At 41.1% G+C, this 17448-nt stretch overlaps 1 protein-coding gene across 8 annotated transcripts in view; it reads right to left on the bottom strand.

Moving 5' to 3' along the window:
- Positions 1–2575: 2575 nt before the first annotated feature.
- PAG1 (phosphoprotein membrane anchor with glycosphingolipid microdomains 1) overlaps positions 2576–17448 on the bottom strand; it is a 166401-nt gene continuing 151528 nt past the window's right edge. For 7 of the 8 annotated variants that reach the window (XM_047783680.1, XM_047783681.1, XM_047783679.1 and 4 more), the window contains 3 exons: positions 15789–15848; positions 8087–9426; positions 2576–2753 (listed from right to left, as the gene is read on the bottom strand). In XM_047783680.1, coding sequence (XP_047639636.1) covers positions 9058–9426; positions 15789–15848 — 429 coding nt within the window. In that variant the 3' untranslated portion in view covers positions 2576–2753; positions 8087–9057. The remainder of the gene's footprint in view (positions 2754–8086; positions 9427–15788; positions 15849–17448) is intronic. The other variant, XM_047783686.1, reaches the window with a different exon arrangement.

Raw genomic sequence — 17448 nt, 5'->3', positions numbered from 1 at the left:
GGATCGTGAAAAAGACCCAGAGAAGTGGTTGGGTCTGGGGGATCTTATAAGAGGCAATTTATGGGTTTGGGGGTATCCTGGAGTAGAGGGGCACAGATACAAAGAAGACAGGATCGTGCCCTTTCCAGCCCCGTGGGGTCTGTCTTCTGTGATTAGGAAGAGGGCAACCATTTGCTCTGAGACTTCCTGCTGCATCATATACCCCTGGCCCTCAAGCAGGTGGGGTTTCCTCCTGGCCTGGGGCATGACTTGCTCCCAGCTTGCATTTCTTCACTGGAGTGACTGGTAGATGTTATGATGAACCCATAAGGCCATCAGCATTTTCCCAGACTGGCTGTGAAGAAGGTCTGACAGCATTTACAAGGCATTTAGCATGTACAAGTGCCACGCTCGCTACCTCACTGGGGATTATCAAGACAACCTTGTTAGTAGGTACTAAACTACTAGCCCTCACTTCTTATGTGAAAACAGGGGTAGGAAAAAAGTCCCGCAGCCTCCTTAAAGTCACCATGGAGCTGGGGCTTAAACTTCAGGTCCTTTTCTGAAGTGTTTGTGACTCCACTCCATACCCTTTCATCGGACACAGACTTCTTCCTGCAAGGTGGCAAGTTCAGTGTTAACCCCAAACCCTGGTGATGCACTAAAGGCATATAAATTAGCCATTCTCTCTCTCTTTCTTTTTTCAGCTTTTTAGGGCTGCATTCAAGGCACATGGAGGTTCCCAGGCTAGGGGTTGAATCAGAGCTACAGCTGCTGGCCTACGCCAGAGCCACAGCAACACAGGATCCGAGCCGTGTCTGCAACCTACAAGGGAATGTTGGTCGGATCCTTAACCCATTGAGTGAGTCCAGGGATCAAACCTGCAACCTCATGGTTAGTAGTGGGATTTGGATTCGTTTCCCCTGCGCCACAATGGGAACTCCCAAACTAGCCATTCTTGATCTTCCCAAATACCAAAGGCGTTTTAACAAGCTTTTATAGAAAACTGACCTTTATTGCAATTAAAAAAGAACAAAGACAATTTGATAAGTGCCTTTAATTACAAGGTACCTGCTATTTACATGTAATTATACTTTTATATACAGCTTGAATAAAGTTCATTACATGTAAACTATAAGATATGACAAGTTAAACTTCAGCCTTTCGGGAACATTCAGAATAGAAATACTATGAGCAGAAAAACACAGAAAACAAATATCTGTTTCAGTTCCTTAGGTACCATTACTGGATCAATGATCAAGATCTGGCCACAGAAGAGAATCATAAATATGCCTCAAATTGAAACTTAATCTTAAGATGACTAACCATATTGCTATTATTTAAACCCTAAACATAATTAATAATTGGATCATTAAAAACAACACAATTTTAATTGTTATAGCACCTTTCTTCCAGAGTTCAAAGCATTTGTATTTATAGTATCTCATTTGTCCCCATAACATCCCTATGAGGTAGGCAGTGGTTGGTATCATTATCCCCATTTTGTATATGGAGAAACTGAGGCACAGAGTAGTTAATCATTTGTTCAAGGTCGCACAGTAAATTCAATGCTGGAACTGGGACCATGGAGCCAGGAGCCTGTCTTCAAAATCAATGCTTCTCTTTAAACTGTCTCCTCTGAGAATTTAATTCAGTACCTCAATTCACATTTCTAAGAAGTAAAAAGTGTGCTTTTTGTTCCCCCATAAAAATTGTTGAAATACTCTAGGTGAGAAATAAACATTCTGGGCCAGATGGTAGACTGATGCTATGTTTGTCTAGAAAGAGTGCATGGAAGTCTTTTGTTGGTTTTGTGTTTTTGTTATGCAGCGTTTCTTTCCCCAGTTTAAAAAAAAGTTAGAAGGAAACATATTTGAAAGGATGCCTCTAGTTCCCTACAGATTTTGCCTGGAGTAGCCACATTATGCTATCCACGAACAAGATTTGTTCCTGAGTTCACCAAGAAGAAAATACCTAAACAATAATTTAGAGATAATTTTTCTCAATCTTATACATGTTTACAGAGTGTTCCTTAAGAGACAGACTCAGGGTGCTAGGAAGCGCGTTGGAATAAAACATTTTCCAGAGTCACACATGCAGGGGTGGGAAATCTTAGTTCAAATTTTACTTCTAATCCCTGCCCTGATGGCCCCTTACCCCAATCAGTGACATAGTTGGTACTCAGAAAAAAAAAATATATATATATATATATATTTTTTTTTTCAAAGTGTCAAAATATGCGGCATTACAGAACTCTCTCCAGCGCTTGTTGACTTGGATGTAAGATTCAACTTTCTCAAGTTTTTCGAGCTTCTCCGCAAGAAGGGAGCACTGCTAAACGTCCTGCCAGTTTTCCAGGATGTGAGCAGGCAGCCACCAAGGGGCCCACAGGAATTAAGTTTCTAGTGAGGCTCCAAAAAAAACAAGAGAAGCTCCTATTTAAAAGGATAGAGGAGTTCCCGTCGTGGCTCAGTGGTAACGAAACCAACGAGCATCCATGAGGATGCAGGTTCAATCCCTGGCCTTGCTCAGTGGGTTAAGGATCTGGCATTGCTGTAAGCTTCGGCATAGGCTGAAGACACAGCTCGGATCCTGTGTTGCTGTAGTTGCAGCTGTGGCAGGCAGGCAGGCAGTTGTAGCTCCTATTTGATCCCTAGCCTGGGAACTCTTCTCCATGCCACAGGTGGGGCCCTAAAAAGCAAAGAAAGATGTGAAAAAAACAAGCTTACTGGATGGGCCATGATCATCCTGTCAGGTTCACTTATGGGATTTACCTGAAAAACACATGAAAAACTTGTCAAAGGAATGTTCAGAGCACAATGCACACCTTTGGTTTCAGTCTCTTCGCCTAAGGAAAGGCACTGCTGTCTTTCAGGGAAGCCTTTGCTTCCTCAATGGGGAGCTAAAATTACATTTCTTTTTCTCCTGAAACTTAAAAAAAAAGAAAAAGAGTCTGTTGACACTCATGGTTTCCCACTTCTTGAGTTAAAAAACAAAATAAAACCAGATATTACAACAAGATGGTTCCTAACCCGCTGAGCCACAATGGGTATGCCCTCAACAGAATTTTTTACAAGTTCTTTTCCATGGCCCCTTCGTGCCAACCAGGCTCATGAAAGATATAAGGAAGAGTGTACATGGTTTAACAAATTTCATGACAAATAACCCTCGGCATCTGCTTCTGCGTGCGGGTGGACCTATCCTTATCTAGGCTGCTTGTGATGCTGAAAAATGTCAGCTGGCCAGAACTGTTTGCATGCGGGTGGTGGGGATTGGTTCTGGGCTGCCAGGCAGGGTCTGAGCTACCAAGAGGGTAATTTGGATTGGAAAGGAGGAAATAGAACATCCTAAGAGTAGCAGACTCAGAGGGGCTGGGGTGGCACTATGAGAAGTGACAGCGGTTAAAAAATTCCCAGTACTGAAAACCACTTTCCTGCTCCTCTGTGAACTGGACAAGTTGACCAACACAAAGACCTTTTGAGACAATGAATCAGAGTGATGCCAACTGTCATGAATTATTTTTGAGTATTTTTGAGTAAGAGGAGTACTTTGAAACTGATTGGGACTCCCTAACATATAACATATCACTTTTGGGGGAAAGTATTTTTATGGGGAAAAAAGTGCACGCACAATGAAATGCAAATTGCTATTCATTCATTTATATTTCCAACTTTCCCTGAAAACATGAGGCATGTTGATACACTGCAATATTTAAAAGGTAACATCAAGACATTTTCCTGTTGCCAGTTTAACATACAGAAATATGAGGAATGACAATTACCAACCTCTATAATTCATTACACAAGGTGATCTGAGACAGAGCACAATACAGTTTTCAAAAACACCTACAGTTTATAAGTGGGGAGCAAGAAAAATTAAAAATCTAACTGCCTTGAGAGAAATATATTATCAAATTGAATACTTCAAATGCCTTTTTCAAAAGCAAAAATTGTATGTCTCATTTCATCTGGCATTAAGAAAATCTGAACTACAACTTACTAGTTAAAGAAAAGAAGAACCTGAAAAAAACAACAAAATACTTCATAAATATCAGAGACTGGATGTAAACACAAGTTTAAAATGAGCCATAGAGAAGAAAAAAGAATGTTTGTTCTCTTCTGGACCATGATTTTATTTAATTTACTTTGGTAATTCCAGATGAAGATTCCAATTTAGCACAGTTTCTGCATGGATCTCTTCAAGTCAAATACTTTTCTAAGTGTGTACAACTTGTCTAACGACACTGTCAGGTATAATGTATTGAAGAAAAGGTACAATACAGAGCAAGAAAATACTAGCATAGGACAAGACATTTAGACTTCACTGCAAATAAAGCCACATTTGATAGTAGAGACGCATGTTCCTATTTTCACATCAGTCATTTATTAACACCAAACATTACACTTTAACTTTTCCCAGTGACACAGTATAGTACACCTGTCAAGATTTCCAGGAAATAACCATCCATACCTACTGTGCTTCCAGCTGCCAAAGAGAAGCTGGCTGGGGTACCAGAAATCAACACTTTCAGAAGAATGGCTTTACTAGACCACACGGACTCATATTAACCATTACCAGGAACACTGAAAAAAATGGCATTTACTCATTTACAAAATCCTAAGTCAGTCTTGAACTCAAGCTCTGAGATTCTATAGCCCCTTCACTTCCTCATCAGAGAAGCTCTACTGCACGCCATTCTCTACAGCTGCCTATTAAATTCTGTGCTAAAATCTCATGGTTTCTAAAGAAAGTGAAGTAAGATGTTCCCATGTGAGCTTCTGCTTCTGCCACCTGGTGGTGGTGGTGGTGGGGTCACCTCACCATGGTGCCATCCTGGCTCATGTGACTTTTGTCGATTTCTGCCAAATCTCTCCTCAAACACCTGTCTGAGGAGGACACCTATTTTCACTTCCTTCTGTCAGATGGAACATGTAGGGAGTTGCATGACTAAAACTATTCAAATACACCACCGTTTTTCTGCTAAGAGAATGATGTACATAATTTAAAATTTGAATTCATTAATTTGAAAAATTAAATGAGGGCAGCTTAAAGTTTTCCTGTAATTACCAAATAAAAATGATTGAAGAACCATTTCTTCTGTTCTGCTTTTATGACAACAGTCATCACACTAGCAGAATAAACATTCAAAATACATAACAGGATGTATCCTAAGTACCAGAGCAACTTCATATATATATGTATGTATATATATGCATGTGCACATATATATACGTGTGTGTTTGTATGTATTTTGTGTATCTACCTATATACACACACTACATACACACACATGATATAGTTACTGGTAAAAGTAAGTAAATGCTCTAATTTGAAAATTGAAATCAAATACAAAAAATAGATTGAGTGACATGCTGATGTTAGGTTTTGGTTCTTTGTGTTGACTACCTATTGCTAATTTAGCACTCAATCAGAATTAACTCTTGGATTTCAAAGGCAGATAAATCAGTAATTAGCCTTTTTTCCCCACAAAGGAGAGTGGTACCTTCACAAACTTTAATAGACCTAATGATGTCATTTATCATTTAGTGCAGGGCAGGAAAAAAAAAGTTTGCAGCAAACATATATGCAAAAACAACTTTCTTCTAGAATTCAGAATTTCCTTAAATATTTCACATAAAACAGGTTATACTTTCCTGCTGATATTTGAGAAACAGTAAAAGCAGCATAAAAAAATTCTTCAAAACTTTCAAAATGTCTGAATAAAAACAAAGATCCTGCCTTTAGGCAAGATGGGCTTCTAACTCTGATTTATGACAGAAAAAATTGGGAGTTCCCATCGTGGCGCTGCAGAAACGAATCCGACTCGGAACCATGAGGCTGCGGGTTCAATTTCTGGCCTCGCTCAGTGGGTTAAGGATCCGGCATTGCCTCGAGCTGTGGTGTAGACTGCAAACATGGCTTGGATCTGGCATTGCTGTGGCTCTGGTGTAGGCCGGCAGCTACAGCTCTGATTCGACCCCCTAGCCTGGGAACCTCCATGTGCCTTGGGTGCAGCCCTAAAAAGACAAAAAAAAAAATTCTATATCTTTTTATCTTTTTGCATAATTTCACATAACCTAGGTTATTATAGTTGAATGAATATCTAATATGGATGTCAAAGCTGAATTTTAAAGATACAGTACACTTTTTTTTGATAATTAGCTTTCATACATTTAAACTGTACAGCATTTAACTCAAGATGAATTTTTTTTTAAAAGAAGCCATAGGCTTCCAAATCAAAGATTCTAGCACTTTCAACAAATAAAGTAAAAAGGGATGGAATTCATGCAATACTGCACTATAGAGTCAAAACTGTGATGCTACATCAGTAAATATATTTAAGTAAGGTACCCAATGGTCGAAAGAGCAGAGCCCTATCCCAACCCTCATGGACTTTTAGGATTTTTTTCCTAGAGGTCTTTTATTGATCGATCGATTGATTGATTGATGTCCATGCCTGTGACATGTGGAAGTTCCCGGGCCAGGGATGGAACTGGAGCCACAGTAGTGACAACCCTCGATCCTTAACCACTAGGCAACCAGGCAGCTCCCTAGAATTCCTTTCGACACTTTACATCACAACTTAGTGCAGCTTCTCAAATCAAGAGAGAGATTTCATTGCATACTTCATTGGCCATATGGCACAGCCTTTTATTTCAAAATTTCTGGGGGGATTCTGATAATGAAACTTCAAGATAACATGACCTAAAAAAAGCTTTTTGCTCTAGAAATGGTCTTGCCTTTTAGAGATCATACCCACTTTCTGGCAATAAATAAGACATCATGAAATACAACTTTTGAGCAGTCAGGTATTCACAAAGGACACAACTGCAGCATTCACAAGTAAGTGGGCACTGTGACATGGCTTTCACCCGGTACTAAAGCAACCCCAGGACGTTGAGATTGTTGGGTTAGATTCATTCATACTAAGCAGTGAGAATCATCTGGCAAAACAGTGCTTACGAAAGATGTGAATTTCGAGAGCGTGGGGCTTGCACCTTCTTGATAAACTCCCTCCCCATCCAAGGTTATTCTGCCAGGAGCTTCTCATCAAAGATGATTGTGCTTTATGCACATGAGTCTTCACAGGAAAGACCAGGCTGATTGAAAAATAACCACAACCAATCAACTGACCCCAACCGAGCTATTTTACAATTTCAGAAACGTATTACAGAGCAGTCACAAAATCAAGCCCATGAATGCAAGGGATGGAAAAAACATGCCAGGGAGCTGGTCCCTACAATTTTCAAGATGCTTCATTCTCTCAATTGCATTCTTTGTCAAAATGAATGAAAACAGCAAGATTATTCAATCTGAAAAGTCACAGATGTCACAGGGGTATAGAGTAATTGCCTCTTTTTGTTTTTTCTTTAGCAGTGAAGGAAAAGCTCCTTTTCTGAAGCCCACACGGCATAATAGCACTTCAAGCAGGTTCCTTTGGAAATCAAAAGTGAACAAGTTTCCCAATGTTGGCTTTAGAAAATCTAAAGAGATGATTCAATTCAAACCAGGCTGAGCTCTTAATCTGAGTGATTTCAGCCACAAATTTTTGTAAAATGAAGGGAAAGAAAAAATTCCCAATAGGCAATTTACATTTGCAAGCACTGGGCTGCAGAATTCATCATCTTTTTCTTAAAAACGTGGCTCAAATTTAATGGAATTATAATACCTTCATGAGGTTAATTGTTCACAGTCAGCCCTAGTCATCCCTGTTCCTCTTTCCATTTTTACTGTTTCAAACATTTCAATATTGCCCACCACAAACCACTGAAAATGATCATTTACGTTTATTCCACTTATTTCTTCAGGGAGCCAGACGATTTTGACCAGGAGGCTCCAAGTACCATTTGAAAAATTGAGTCTTTAAAAACTTTCCATCTTTTAAACACTTGGTAAGAAAAAAGGTAACAGCCACTTGTAATTATCCAGCTGATGTGCTTTATGGTGTTTTTTCAAAATGACAATATAAATCATTGTACATAAAAATCAAAGTAGTTAATATACATTTTTATCTGGCACTTTCTAGAAATTAGGCGTTAAACATAAAATACCTTATAAATTTATGTAAGAAAAATAAATGTTTATATTTTAATCTCAGATAGATTACCTTAGGGTAGCAGTTCCTTTAGGAAATTCCACTCCGTTTTGGTGTGGCAGCAGAGATCATCAGAAGTACACATTCAAGTCCAAAGCCCTGGGGAGATGGATGCAGTGGCTGCCAGCCAAATGTGTGGTCTGTGTCCCAAGATAGAGATTAAGGCTCTCTGTTTTGGAGCAGTGAGCTCTGGGCTAAAACAAGTACATAAGTACCATAGTATTCACTGAAAATACTGAAAAGGCTCTGAAGGCTTTCAAATACAGGGGAACCAAAACATTTTGACTATAAAAATAAAATAAAGCATCTAAAAATGACTTCAAGTACTCTGGGAGAGGCTGCACACGTGGAGTGCCAAAATCAGAAGGAATGAAGCGCGAAGGAACTCAAGCGGTGTCCCCCCCATCGCAGCCCCCAGCCGCTAGGCTCTGATTCCCAGCTGCAGCCCTTTGAGGGGGGCGGGGAGCTGACAAACCACAACCGCAGTTTCTCACCACTGTCAAACACCTGTGCTGAAGGCCAAGGCCCAGCCTTGGGGGAGAACATCCTTGGAGAGAACCATTATAAATCAGATTTCCAGGAGGGAAAAAAGCCATTCATTTTACCATTAGGAGCAGAGAGCCAAAAGGGAACCCCAGCTCCGGAGAATGGCAGTGTTTCAGGGAGGTGAGCTGTGGTTTGTGAAGAGAGCCCTTCTTCCACACTGCAAAGCTTCCTTCATGAACAGGGCGAGGCTGCTGACAGCTGAGATCCTTCCAGAAGGAGCGGGGGGGCGGGAAGGGCAGTGTGCTGGGGTGTGCCAGGGCCTGGCAGCAGGGTATGTACCTCACTGTTCCCCAAACTGACAAGCAGCTCTGGAGTCTCCAATCGTTTCCGTTTCCTAAAGCAGCATATAAGGAGTGGCTGACGTCGCTTCTTTTCTGCAGCGGCACTGTCCCCGACAGCTGGTCCTATGCTGGCTGGGCCATCCTCCAGTCTGGCTGCTAGAGCCTGGTGATGTCCCGGCTTTGCTGCAAGTCCCCGATGCTCTCGTAGTCATTCTCCTTTGGGCAAAGGCTGCGGTGACTGCTGGTCTCCGGGGCGGCCTTTTCTTCCTCTCTGTTAAGAGTCTGTATTGCTTCATAATCCGGCTCCGGCTCCTCGCTGGGCCTCCCTGCTGCTGGGAGTGTGCTGACGCTGTTCGGGGTTTTCTCAAAGTCTTTAACTGTAGCATAGAGGTCGTTACAGGAGGAGGGCGACCTCTGAGCAGCCACTTGGATGGAGGTGTAGGTGGATTCCAGTGCTTTAAGTAACTGTCCCGATTTGTTCCCTGACTGTCCTTGTTTATTTACTGATGAGTACATGGCTGAGATCTGGAAAAAAAAAACAGGTGGGAAGTGATAAACAAGCTTCAAGCTTGATTTCTCCCTCCCCCTCCCCGCCCCCTTTTTAATGACAAACTAGAGTCTTAAGCATTATTGGGGGGGGGGGGGAATGTGTGAGTGTGTGTGTCCCTTTAAGATTTTTTTTTCTTTTTAGTTTTTTTTTTTTTTTTCCTATTAGGGCTGCATCCGAAGCATATGGAAGTTCCCAGGCTAGGGGTCTAATCGGAGCTGTCGCTTGCTGGCCTATGCCACAGCCACAGCAACGCCAGATCTGAGCCAAATCTGAGACCTACACCATAGCTCACAGCAACACACTAGATCTTTAACACACTGAGCAGGGCCAGGGATTGAACCTGAGTCCTCATGGATACTAGTTGGGTTCATTACCGCTGAGCCACAATGGGAACTCTAAGATTTTTTTTCTGATTCCTCCTAGGCTTTATTGACTTCTTACTGACATTTAACACATGTGAGGTTCAGGTGTACAAGAGGCTGGTCTGATACACATACTGTGAAGTACTGTGCAATGATTACCACAAGAAGGTTAGTTAACTCCATTACTGCAATTACCTTTTTATTTTTTTTTTTTTTGGTGCGTGGTGATAAGAACATTTAAACTCTATTTTCTTAACAACTTTCAAGTACAGGCAGTTCCCTCAGTGGCTCAGTGGTAATGAACCCAACTAGTTTCCATGAGGACTCAAGTTTGATCCCTAGCCCTGCTCAGCAGGTTAAGGTTCTAGCATTGCCATGAGCTGTGGTGTAGGTCACAGATATACTCAGATCCCATGTTGCTGTTGTCGTGGTGTAGGCCAGCAGCTGCAACTCCGATTTGACCCCTAGCCTGGGAACTTTCATATGCCATGAGTGCAGCCCTAAAAAGACAAAAAACAAAAACAAAAATAAAACCTTTCAAGTATATAATACAATCTTATCAATTCCAGTCACCATGTTGTACATTATATATAGAACTTATAGAAGTTTGACCCTTTTTGACCAGCATTTTCCCATTTCTTCTACTCCCCAGCCTGCGGAAACCACCATTCTGGTCTATTTCTATGCATTTGGCTTATTTATTTATTTTCACTAAATTTTGTTGAGTTTGGCTTTTTTAGATTCCACATAAATATGAAAACATCCAGTATTTGTCTTTTTCTGTCTGACTTATTTCAATAGTGTCCTTAAGGTCCACCCATGTTGCTGCAAATGGCAGGATTTTTCTTTTTCATGGCTGAATAATATTCCATTAATTATGTATACCTATGTATGTGTGCATGTGTACAAAAATTACATTTTCTTTATTACTCCATTATTGTAATTACATTGTATCCATTCATTAATGGACACAATGACTTGGCTATTGTGAATAGTGCTGCAATGAACATGGGTTACAGTTACCTCTTCCAGATAGTGATTTTATTTCCTTCAAATATATACCCAGAAGTTGGTCCTTCATTATCTGCCCTAATCCTGAAGTACAAAACTAAAGAACAATTACATGTGCTATCTACAACTTGGCAATTAGCATCATTCCATGAAAATCAGATTCCCTCCAGGTCTGCTGAGGGGTCTGAGGAGAGCAGGTAGAGTAGGCAGCTCAAGCCCCCAGGCACCTGACCAGCAGCATCAGGTTTTTGTTTTTTTCTTTTGCTGTTCAACAGAAACTGAAGAAACACTGTAAATCAACCATACTTTAATCATAAAAAAAGAATGATATTTTACCAAAAAGGGTAGAAAACATATACTAGACTAGTGATTTTCAATAGTGGGGGTTCAAACCAGCAGCGGCAGGATCTGGAAATCTATTTGCAAGGCAAATTCTGGTGTCCCACCCCAGAACCACAGAATCACACACTCTGGGGGTGGGACTCACAAGGGCTGATTCTGGTGTCCAATGAAGTGTGAGAAACTCTGAACTAGATGATTTGATATACTTTTCCTGTATCACAATGGTTCAAAAGAGTAGTTCCTGGATTCCGGTTGCCAGTATACATACATCTGTCAGAGAATCATTTTCTACTGCTCTACTATTTTTAAAAAAATTTCACTGCATACTATTGGTTAAATAGACATTTACAAGCAAGGCTAAATGTTTTTCATTGGGAACCCTCCTTCCTGAGGGAAGAGCAGGCTGTTTTCCAAGCATACCTACCCAGTCTCCCTAATAAATCTCATATAGCACTCATATCGGGAGAGATTTTATTTTCTTTGGTAATAAAAATAAATGGACTAAGAGACTCTGAGGGGATACTGTTTTATTGTTAGAAATCATGGTTGGAAGGAAGTAAAAATATCCTTCGTTACCTGTATTTAACTTTGCCGTAGCCATTGGTTTATTCCAACACCCAGGAAATAAGTGAACATACTTGCTGACAGATGCTTGGCTTTGCAAGTGCAGAGACTGTCCTGCTCTCACATGTTTCACATACTGCGGAGGAAGCTTCCAGCTGGCCTCCGAAGCTTCTTAAGTCATGCCTGATGCATGTTAACTGGTCATTTGCATGAGAACTTTTCACTACAGGCTGGTGGCTCAGATTTGCCAGGCCTTCACCAGCCAAAGGTTTCCAGTCAGAGAAATAATTTTTGGGAAACTCTTGCCCTGTTGATCAGACCATTTTCATGACTATCAAATTAACCTTCTCACCTTAGAGGTTTTCCATGAAAAAATGACCTTCAAAATGAAGAATGAGAATTTCTTTCAATTTAGGACTAATAATAATAATAATAATAAAAACCCTCCACTTTTCATAGTGAGATGAAAACATATGGAAAGTTTTATTTAAAAGGTGGTTCAAGCCAAAAATGTGGACAGATTATAAAAGGGTAAGTCATGGATGACTGTGATGAGGGTAGCCAGCATCTCATTTTTATTTCTACTTTCAGGGGTAACATCAAAGACGACAAACACCTTTACCTACGAGAGTAACAAGGGTGGGTCCCTCTCTACCGTTTCTGGTTTATGTTTCTCTTCTCTACTTTCCTCCCCATGGTTTCTGCTATTAATGCCTCCTACTTGTTGGGTCTCTTGGCATTTACAGCCTTTTTAATTTTATTTATTAATTTTTCTTTTTCTTTTTCTTTTTTTGGCCACCCCATGGCATTTGAAGTTTCCGGGCTAGGGATCAGATTCAAGCCACAGTTGTAGCAATGTCAGATCCTTAACCCACTGTGCCAGGCCTGGAACTGAACCTGGGTGCCAGCATTCCAGAGATGCCACCGATCCGGCTGTGCCACAGCAGGAACTCCTATTTTATTTTATTTTACTTTTTTTTTTTTAATTACAGGCTCTTTCTTTAACTTGCAACTTAATATTACCTCTGGAAACGAACCGAATGTGCAAAGGGTGTCTTTGTAAATTTTAACTCTAATCGTTTTTCAAGTCTTTTGATATTCCTTTTAAATATTTGTCTTCTACGACTATTATTTTTATTCTGAAATAGGTTTCTCTTCAAGCCTCTTTGCCATTTAACTTTCCAATTTTTCTTTTTTTTTCATTTTTTAAAGCTTTATTGAAGAGTTGATTTACAATGTGAAAATTTCTGCTGTATAACAAAGTGATTCAGTTATACACATACACACATCCATTTTTTTCTCAGATTCTTTTCCCACATAGTTTATCACAAAATACTGGGTAGGGTTCTCTGTGTTATATGGCAGGTCCCCAATGGCCAGTCATTCCATATACCTCCTGTACATACGCCAATTTTTCTCCTTAAAATCTTCATTATTATTGAGTCTTAAGTTGTTACTAGGTGCTCATAAATTACTCCCTTTTCCTCATTTCCTTTCTTTTTGTAATCAACCATTTCCCCATCATTTTATTAAATTGGGATAATAGTACTTAAAATTCAAGTCTCATTTTTAGTCTGGACTGTATACTGTTACATTACATGAATATAAAAATAAACAATTTCCATATTCATTCTTCCTAAATCTTCTTAAAATGAGTATGTGGGAATCACCGTTCTTTATTCTGTGTTAAGCATTCATCGGTATAACTTGGCCCTGTTTTTTAAAAACCACAAACAAATGTAAGGTAAGAGGAAAAGTAATTTAAAATTTTACATAGTCTGGACTGACTTTAAAGGATTAGCTTCTAGGTCTCTTATATTCTATTTTCTTTCTCAAATGGGATGGCTCTGCTACAGTGAAAAACGCTGGAGGGGGCAAAGGAGCTGCCAGGGGCCCCGGTGGGAGGGCTCTGCCTTAGTCTCCAGAGGGGCGGCCACAATGCAGGTGGAAAAGGGTGGGGGTGGGGGTGGGGCGTTGCAGGAAAGTTACTTTACTTTTTTATTTATTTTTTTGTCTTTTGTCTTTTTAGAGCCGCACACATAGCATATGGAAGTTCCCAGGCTAGGGGTCCAATCAGAGCCACAGCTGCAGACCACAGACACAACAACTGGGATCCAAGCCACATCTGTGACCTACACAACAGCTCACAGGAACACTGGATCCTTAACCCGCTGAGCGAGGCCAGGGATCAAACCTGCGTCCTCATGGATACTAGTCGGGTTCGTTAACCGCTGAGCCATGACAGGAACGCCAGGAAAGTTATTTTAAACATAGAATTGAAGGGACTGGTTACTGACTATCTGAGGACAGTGAGAAAAATGGGGTGTTAAGGATGACCCCAGGGTTTTGACTTGTGCCACCAGGTGGAGAGATGGCAGGTCCATCTCTTGGAGCTGGCAATAGGGAGAGGGTAGGACAACATTACCTAAGAACAGCACCTTGAACTTTCGATGTGGGCTGAAAGTTTAGCTTTTTTTTTTTTTTAATTCAAAAAAAAATTTTTTTTGTCTTTTTAGGGCCGCATCCATGGCATATGGAAGTTCCCAGGACAGGGGTTGAATCAGAGCTGTAGCCATTGGCCTACGCCACAGCCACAGCAATGCCGGATCCAAGCCACTGTCTGTGACCTACACCACAGCTCATGGCAACGCCAGATGCTTAACCCACTGAGCGAGGCCAGGGATCGAACCCACATCCTCATGGATACTAGTCATGTCCGTTACTGCTGAGCCATGACAGGAACTCCCTCTAGCTTCATATTTAATATTGCAAATACTATATAAGAAGCGATGTTCTTGCATATGTACATTGCTTCTGCACCTGTGCAAATTCTACTATGCAAGGCATGCCAGAAAGCGGTTATATGCAGCTGGATACACTAAGGTGTTTGGCTTTCTCTGAGCCTAGCTTGACATTGTAACATAAATAAATGGCTTTTACAATTGTATTTTTTTATTTTTACTTTTTTAAATTTTTTTGTCTTTTTAGGGCTGCACCTGCAGCATATGGAAGTTCCGAGGCTAGGGGTCCAATTAGGCTTTTTCATTTTTAACTCTTCACTGAAAGTTTAACCAGCCATCTTTAGCCCAGGAGAATATATCATCCTTTCTTGCTGATGGCCATGTCTTACCCTACTTCCAGCCTGGAAGTGTACTTCCTAAAGTTTCCTGCTCAATGTCTTCCAAATTTCCTAAAGCTTTTCTCCCAGACTAAAGCAAATTCTCTACACCTACCTACTCCGATCTCCTGCATTTTCCAACCCACTATTAACTTTCGTCTAAACAGGGACTTTCTCACTGATTAAAGTTCCCATACTTACATTTCTCTTTTCCCATTCCTCTTTTCTCCCCTTCCCTTTCTGTTTTTGTCTGCTCTATTCTTTATTATAGGAGCTATCCGGTTATTTAAAAAGTAACAGGAGTTCTCATTGTGGCTCACCGGAAACAAATCTGACTAGGAACCATGAGATTGCAGGTTCGATCTCTGGCCTTGCTCAGTGGGTTAAGGATCTGGCATTGCCGTGAGCTGTGGTGTAGGTAGCAGACGTGGCTTGGATCCTGTGTTGCTGTGGTTGGGGTGTAGGCTGGCAGCTATAGGTCCAATTAGACCCCTAGCCTGGGAACCTCCGTATGCTGCGGGTACGGCCCTAAAAACAAAAAAAAAGAAAGAAAGAAAGAAAGAAAATAACAAAACTCATGATATCCCTTATATGTGGAACATAATATGAAGTACAAATGAACCTATCTACAGAAAAGAAACAAACTCATGGACTTGGAGAACAGACTTGTGGTTGCTGAGGGGGAAGGAGTAGGATGGACTGGGAGTCTGGGGTGAGTAGATGCAAACTTGCATTTGGCGTGGATAAGCAATGAGATCTTGCTGTACAACACAGGGAACTATATCCAATCACTTGTAATGGACCATGATGGAGGATAATGTGAGAAAAATAATGAATATATATTATAAGTGGGTTATACACTTTGTTGTACAGCAGAAATCGACATAATATTGTAAATCAAGTATAATAAAAAATAAAAATAAAAAGTAACAAAACTCACCTCTTCTTCTGTGAGAGTTGGGTCTTCTTCCCGGGATTTGTATGACAACGAACTAAATCTCTGTTAGAACAAACATACACCAAGAGAAGGGAAGTGGAAGTCAATAATCCAACCTTTTTTGTGCATATGCTTTGATGCATCTATCTACAAAAAACATTTTCAAATGATTTTTTAGGGAAGATACTATTTTCTGTAAAGAAATTATGTAAAGCATCTGAGGAATAGACACATACCCAGTAGTATTATACTTAGAACAATTTCTTCTAATTTTACATCTGAATCTGTACCTACTAATAAACCAAATAACTATGCAGACTACTTTTTCAATTACTAATTGTCACTGAAGGATTGACCATCAATAAAAAATTGGTAATTAAAAAACAATGTCTTTATCAAATACTTGAATTCTATGTTTCTACAATTTGTATGAGTCAGGAAGACGCTTTTTTTTTTTGGCTTTTTAGGGCCAGACTAGAGGCATATGGAGGTTCCCAGGCTAGGGGTCTAATCAGAGCTACAGTTGCCAGCCTGCACCACAGCCACAGCAATGCAGGATCCAAGCCAAGTCTGTAACCTACATCACAGCTCATGGCAACACCAGATCCTTAACCCACTGAGTGAGGCCAGGGATGGAACCTGCAACCTCATAGTTCCTAGTCGGATTTATTTCTGCTGTTCCATGACAGGAACTCCAACAAGCTTTTTTTTTTTCATCTTAAGACCACACCTGTGGCACATGGAAGTTCCCAAACTAGGAGTCAGAGCTGCAGCTGCTGGCCTACACCACAGCCACAGCCATGCTGGATCTGAGCCTGCATCTATGACAGCTTGTGGCAACACTGGATCCTAACCCACTGAGTGAGGCCAGGGATCAAACCTGCATCCTCACAGAATCTACGCTGGATCCTTAACCCACTGAGCCACAATGGGAACCCCATCTGAAGGATTCTTAAGTCATCTGGAAACTTTTCCCAGCTAATGGAGACGTCAACTCGAATTCTGTGGCTTGCTCCCTGCCTCATTTCTCAATGAGTTTGGCTCCTGGTTCACTGATTCTCTCTTTAACACATCTCTTGCCTGCATTCTTGCCGACTCAACAAACACAAACACATATCCTTCTAAACCCTTTTCCCTGCTCCTTGACGGCCCTGCACTGATCGTCCTGCAGCAGATGGAGGTTCCCAGGCTAGGGGTTGAATCGGAGCTACAGCTGCCAGCCTACACCACAGCCACAGAAATGCTGGATCTGAGCCACATCTATGACCTACACCACAGCTCACGGCAATGCCGGATCGTTAACCCACTGAGCGAGGCCAGGGATCAAACCTGCCACCTCCTGGTTCCTAGTCGGATTCGTTAACCACTGCGCCACGACGGAAACTCTACCACACACTTTTTTCAACATCTCGCTTCTCCTGGGCATCCTTCCCTTCTGCCCTCTCAAGTTCAAACTCCTTAGTCCACTATCACTGTCATACTAAATACTTCACCCTCTTCCTCGTCATGGGTGAACTCAAGCCTCAGGTGAGTCTGTCGTGTGGCTTTGAATCGTCCTACACTTGCTAGCACACCCGGTCCCCAATCTCCTGGCTATGGACTTTGCATCATTTCCTCTCTCCCCAAACCTCCAACACTTCCCTGCGCATCCTCGTCCTTAGCT

This window comes from Phacochoerus africanus, chromosome 6 (assembly GCF_016906955.1).
Source record: "Phacochoerus africanus isolate WHEZ1 chromosome 6, ROS_Pafr_v1, whole genome shotgun sequence".
In the NCBI taxonomy this organism is placed as follows: Eukaryota; Metazoa; Chordata; class Mammalia; order Artiodactyla; family Suidae; genus Phacochoerus; species Phacochoerus africanus.
Note: the sequence above shows the minus strand (reverse complement) of the source record. Positions and strands in the feature narration are given on the sequence as shown.